The sequence below is a fragment of the Corticium candelabrum genome, chromosome 13, assembly GCF_963422355.1.
Source record: "Corticium candelabrum chromosome 13, ooCorCand1.1, whole genome shotgun sequence".
Taxonomy (NCBI): Eukaryota; Metazoa; Porifera; class Homoscleromorpha; order Homosclerophorida; family Plakinidae; genus Corticium; species Corticium candelabrum.
The window spans coordinates 7827414-7833433 of NC_085097.1; the positions used below are offsets into that span (position 1 = coordinate 7827414).

At 43.3% G+C, this 6020-nt stretch overlaps 2 protein-coding genes across 2 annotated transcripts; both read right to left on the bottom strand.

Annotated features, from left to right (window-relative positions):
- Window positions 1-2259: 2259 nt before the first annotated feature.
- LOC134188840 (nmrA-like family domain-containing protein 1) lies at window positions 2260-3472 on the bottom strand. Its single transcript, XM_062657044.1, has 2 exons — window positions 2652-3472; window positions 2260-2574 (listed from the first exon to the last, which is right to left on the bottom strand). Exons 1-2 carry the CDS (start codon window positions 3360-3362, stop codon window positions 2383-2385), a joined length of 903 nt encoding a protein of 300 aa, XP_062513028.1. The 5' UTR covers window positions 3363-3472; the 3' UTR covers window positions 2260-2382.
- Window positions 3473-3811: 339 nt separating this feature from the next.
- Window positions 3812-4525, bottom strand: LOC134189108 (uncharacterized). The gene has a single exon (XM_062657340.1). It carries the CDS (start codon window positions 4382-4384, stop codon window positions 3956-3958), a length of 429 nt encoding a protein of 142 aa, XP_062513324.1. The 5' UTR covers window positions 4385-4525; the 3' UTR covers window positions 3812-3955.
- Between the last annotated feature and the right edge of the window lie 1495 nt (window positions 4526-6020).

Genomic DNA, 6020 nt, shown 5'->3' on the forward strand with positions numbered 1-6020 from the left:
TACTTATAGGAACCTAAGGTAGACTCAGACGAGCTTGAAACTCTTATGTGGAGAAGACGATAGTGCATTAGAGACCAAACATTTAGAGGAACCAAATCAGGGCCGTCTAGGCAACACCGACTGGTGCTCATGTTCATGACTGGTGCTCAGAGCAGGAGCAACAGATACTGGATTGTATCACTCAGAATTCAGCCTTCTACAGGGTTGCCTTGGAGCATGAAGTTCTTCACACAGCCATAGACTATTATTATTATTAGTGGCAAACATGGATAGGTTGAGAGAACCTTTGGAGGAACCTTTGCCGAATTCGTATGATGAATTTCATGAACAAGGCTGCACATTTACTGACTGCATTTTGGGTTTTTGCAGGGTACTGCACTTGGCTGCTTAGCACAATTTAAAAAACCGCAACTATGAAATCAGTGCTGAGAAGAGTGCCAGTGCCCCATGCTCACCGCAGGTGTAGCGTCTCCTCATACTATGTATGACAAACTTTTCCAAAGCAGAGGCTAGACGACTTAGAAATCGCACTCATTTTCGGTTCGAAACATGTGTACCGTCAAGCAAAGGAATCCAGCGCTACCCTAACTAAGTTTCACAAGTGTCCTAGACAAATAATAAATAGAAAAGAAACACATCACGATAAGTTTGAGGTCCCGGTTTGCTTTAGTGAATAAATCACAACTTGCTACCATATGTCTCACAATTCTTACCTTGAAAAGTGCACAGGTATCGGTCTTCCTTACTAACCAGCAATGATGAGTCTGAAAGAAACATACGGGTACTAACACGCCCACACAGGACATTCAATGCTTTATCTTTATTTTTCCATTATGGTAGAAGTCTGCAGGTAACGGTTGCTAGGGGTTGTATCATGACGTTTCATCTGAGAGATTGTTGATTTTGGTGAGAAGCACCTTCACGCACGCATGCGCATCTTTTATTGCGTTGTATTCTAAAATTCAAGCACGCGGTAACCGCATGAGGGCCTGGGCACAAGACTACCGGTACTTGCAGGTCTGTATGACTCTTATCTATCTGCCAAAAGTTTAGTCGTGTACCTCTAAGTAAAGTAGTATGTCCTCTTGATCTAGTATACCTTAATTAAATGTAATGATATAATAATAACATTAAACGACAATATTTAATAAAATTAAAACTTCTGTGGCTGAAAGCTAAAATGGCGCAAAGAATGTGACAAAGATTGTCACGTGCATCAAGTCAAGTGTCACGTGCATCAAGTCACGTGTTTGGATCTGTTTGAGTAGCTTACCCACGTTCAGCAAAAGCCTCTTATTGGTTTTCCTACTGAAGTAAAATGAGCCAGTGGAAGCATGGAATTTGTAGCTGTACCGACAGCGGAGAAATACGTGAGTTCGACACAAATCTGGACTCAGTCGATGCCTAATGAAATAGCCTCGTTTCTCTATTACACGCAGTTGTGTTGACGTGCCTATTTCCATGCTACTGGCGCACTAAAATCCGCAACTACGTTGAGAAACAGAAGGGACTAGTGGAGGTGTGTCGAGTTTGTGCACGTGGGTAGTGATGAGGTCGTAAAATACTTTCTATGGCAGGAGTCGTTCATCAAAGATTGTCTGCTAAGTAACTTTCTGTTTCCATGCACAATGCAGCAGGAATGCAGGGTAAGATCTGTTTTAATTAAAATTTATTGAATTAAATATTTGAAATTTGTGTTTTTTCTAATGTAGGAGCTTGGAATTTACACTGCAGCTGGAGGTGAGAACATGGCTCGAGAATGATGGGACATGCTTTGATGAGAGACTTATACACGAAGTGCTTTTGCAATGTAGGGTCTAGTTTTACATTTCCTGTGTGTAACGCGTTGGTAGTTTGAGTTAGCAATGGCAGTTTCAGCTATTTCTGCATTTGCAAGGTGGTTTGCTCACACATTTACACGTTTTTTGTCTCTAATGTTGAAGCCCTGACTGCATACGGATTCATGAGCATTTGTGTCATACTGAACCAGCCTAAAATAACATCAGATTAATTAATTAATTAATTAATATTTTGTTGATTTGGTTTGGTCTAATCCTAACCAGTGCAAAATCAGTTGTACAGTAAATTTTATTTAACTTAATCAAACATTAAATTACTTACATTAAAAATAAGTTTCATTATTTACTTGGTCAGTTGCAGTAGGTCACGTGACCGGTCTGCTCTACTTAGTATAATATACAATATGCATATGGCGTACCCCCACAATTTTATTTGTGATTGTAGGTGTTGGCATGTATGTGATAGAGACAAGCACCAGTTTGTATTCATGATCAACACTTCCAACTCAATTAACTAATACAACATGTTGTCAACAAGCACAACAAGCATTTATTGTTCAATGGTCTAACGCAAAGCATGCAATCACATGCTCTCAAATCTCTCTTTATTCGCCTTCACCCAATCTTCGAATGACTGAACACAAGGATTCAGTTTCTTAGTTAGAGCAACATCCTTCAGACGGTGGAAATGATCAGTCTGGAAATATCTGAACATGTTTGCTATTTCATCAGCAGCTGGAAAGCCAAAAGCAGCAAACTCCTCACTTGTCAACTTCTGCCACACACAAAAATTACGCAAATTATTAAGTATGACTACAGTATGTAAAATAAAACAATTAATTACTGCAGTACATCAGCATGTTTGAATGTTTTTGTTGTATGTTTGGTGATCATAGCTGCATAGTGACCAACAGGCTTGTAGTCAGCTGCCAGTCCAACTAGCTTCCCAATATACTCATCTCGATTTTTAAAAATTTCTGCCACAGCTGGTCCACCGTCTGCAACAGACATGGCATACAAAGGGTGTGTCTCCATGGGGATAACAATTAGGAAGCTTCCATCTTCTTGCTTCTGAGTTAATCCGAATCCTCCAGCCAAATTCTCATAATAGAAAGGATAACGCACGCTTGTGTAGGGAATTCCAATGGTAGGAAGATAGTCCTCGACCTCAGCTTTAGCATCAAGGTGAGGAACAGATAATCCCGACAGTTTCTTAGCGGGAGACAGACCGCTATAAATCAAGTGCTTCACTCCTTCTTCCACACAGGCATCTGCTGCATCTTTGCCTTGCTTTGTTTCACGTGCAGCGTCCAAGAGCTCCCAAAAATTAGTGACAAGGAAAACTCCGTGTGAGCCGCGAACAGCCTCCTTTACACTTGCCTTGTCATCAAGCGATGCCTTCACCACTTCAATTCCTAGAGCTTTGAGTGCTTTGGCCTTATCAGAGTCAGGGTTTCGAGTGACTCCACGCACTCTCCATCCTCCTTTTTGTAACAGAGAACGGGCGACTGAACCACCTTGTTCGCCGGTTGCACCAAATACGGTAATCAGAGGATTGGACATGATGCGCGTGCTGCACAGAATGGCGACGACGTTCGATCGTTCTTGTAGATTAGTCGAAATAGTGTACAGTACAGCAACACGTACGTTGCTGCAAGCCAACTGAAAGCTGAAGTGTCAAGAGTATCGGTTCTAATTAGATTGGCTCATTACTGATAATTAACGCAACGCGTCATATAGTTGTACGTCGGCTTGCATAGTACGTGACAGTGCAGACATCAAGATGAGACTTCAGGTGTACGTGTGCACCCTGAGCTAGAGCAAGATGAAACCAATGTTACACTAATTAATAATGATGGCAAGGAATATGTACTAAAAATGCAACCGTCCCATCATTACGTAGTCAGCTTCGCTGTCTGGCTGTGTTCTCTGCTTTGCTGTCTCTCAGTCCCTCACGCTAGTAATGCATGTGATGAAATGTAAGAGACCTATTATGTGCACTGTCTGTCTGTCTGTCTGTCAAGAATCATTTATTTCTTACAATCACACTATCATACATCACAGCAGAAACTACTCGACTAAAGCTAAATGCTTTATAGTGTTCATAGGTAAGTGTATACATATTTTCTGAGGCAAAAGAGACAACTAAAAGTACACTAATGATAAAAGAATTGAGTGCTGAGTGACTCGGGAATCTGACACCCACCACACAACACATTCAATTTCTTCTGAATGACCCGTGCGTTGCACTTTTGCAGCTGCACTGAAAATCGTTTACGCCAGAAGTCCACAAATTCCGGTGCGTTTGGCTGACCAACTTCGTCTGATGAGAAAGCTGCTAGCTTTCGCAAGAAGTTCCTGGCCTCTTCTCCCCATGCACCGAAATGTTCGAATACCAAGGGGATGGCTTTGAGAACTGAAGTCCCAGGGAGCTTTTGTTGGCTGTATTTTGCCGCCTTCCTATTCTCTCGTTGTTTAGCAGCGACGCCTGTTCTATCAGCAGAGCTTGGAAATGCATCCGCACTCCAAGGGTGGGCTAGAGAGATGTCCAGGTCGAGGTTGGAAGCTGATTCAGAATCGAACATGACAATGTCAGGCCTGCAATCTGAAGTGACATATCTGTTCCTTGGCTCCCGTCGATGGTGGATTTGGAGGCTCCTGAGGCACTCAGACCACACCCCAGCAATTGATTCGTGAGACCAAATAGGGCCTCCACCGGTCTTGCATGTGAGTAGGTGGTATCCGCTGTCATCCAGTGGTGCACTGCAGTTGCATGCCTCTGACCAATGTGACAGAGAGATGGACAATCCAAGCCTCACAAGCGACGCCAAGCGAAAATCGCAGGGTTTGAATGCGAAACCTTGTGTTGCAGGGATTGCATTTAGCCACGCTCCAGCTCCTTTTCCCTGTAGGGAATATAACCTAGAGGCATCTCTAGCCGTAGCAGAGTTATTTAATGAAAGTTGTAGTTGGTCTGCAAAGAACTGATTTGAAAGTCTGCTTTGAAGTTTCTTAGGATTTGCCAGATAGTCAGACAGAAGCTTGTCAGGAGGTATGGACTTGGCAAGAGCATCACCAACTGAACCAAATTGATGGTCAACCACGTTGTCAACCATGGGTATTACAGCAGGAAAACGAAGTGGGAGCTCAGCAAGTGAGTGTATCCATGAAGCCACGTAACCGAGTTTGAAGGTGGACGACAGGGATGACATACCAAATCCACCCAGACGTACTGGCAGTGATATTTGCTCCCATGGAAGAACCAACTCGGGGAAGCCTAGTACTTGTGAAAATGTTGCGCGCGTCATAGAGTCGTGGATAGAAGCAGCTTTCCTAATATTATTCGGATGTACAGTCCGGGCCAGATGGTCTAGCTTCGGCACGCGACAATGACGAAGGAGCAGGAGAGCACTTTGAGGGTCATTTAATTTTGGAAGATAGTCACACAAAGAAGACCCTGACTGAACGATCTGAGAGCAAGAAAACTCAACAAAAGCAGTAGAACCGATGGGAGTTCCGAGGAACATTGAGCCCTCAGATGTTACTTGAACGTAAGTATTAGCGGTATTGATGGTACCTGAAGGACTGAAGATCTCGCATTTGGAGTCTGAGACGGATAAACTGCCAGAAAGGAACATATCCTTTAGATTCTGGAAAGCTTCCAAGGTTTTGTCCGGATGACCCAATAGAAACACGTCGTCAAGGTAAGCTAGGATATGAATTTCTTGAAATCTTTCCTGGAGATCCCTCAGAATTGGATGAATTGCTGTGGCAAACAAGGCTGGACCAAGAGGGTCGCCTTGGTGGATGCCTTCTTCCGATGAAATAGCGACTGCTGTACCACCCTCCATGAAGACTAGTGAGTTGAATCCACCATACATCTGTGATGCGTAATTGTATAGCTCAGGGAAGGACTGGCGTAGCTCGTTGAGCAGGTGATGTCTGTTGATAGAGTTGAATGCATTCTTTACATCGGACTTCAGTACAATCCAATCAGGGTTGTGTTCCAGCATCAGCTCAATATGGTGAATAATTAACTCTGAACCATTCTCTGTGGAAACTCCATGCTGGATAGGGCAGAAGAAGCTGGCAAAACTGTTTTTCATTTGCACACAGATGGCTCTCGAGGTTACTCGGCGAATGCATTCTCCGATAGCAATGGGTCTCACATCGCCATTTGGCTTAGGGATAGCAATTAACCGGGAAGAAGACAACAGCTTG

What these genes read in the sequence shown, in the direction of transcription:
- LOC134188840 (XM_062657044.1), bottom strand. Translation starts at nt 3,362, where the DNA reads ATGTCCAATCCTCTGATTACCGTATTTGGTGCAACCGGCGAACAAGGT. An exon ending in AAACATTCAAACATGCTGAT is followed by an intron (nt 2,575 to 2,651) that starts GTACTGCAGTAA and finishes TGTGTGTGGCAG; the next exon opens with AAGTTGACAAGTGAGGAGTT.
- LOC134189108 (XM_062657340.1), bottom strand. Translation starts at nt 4,384, where the DNA reads ATGTTCGATTCTGAATCAGCTTCCAACCTCGACCTGGACATCTCTCTA.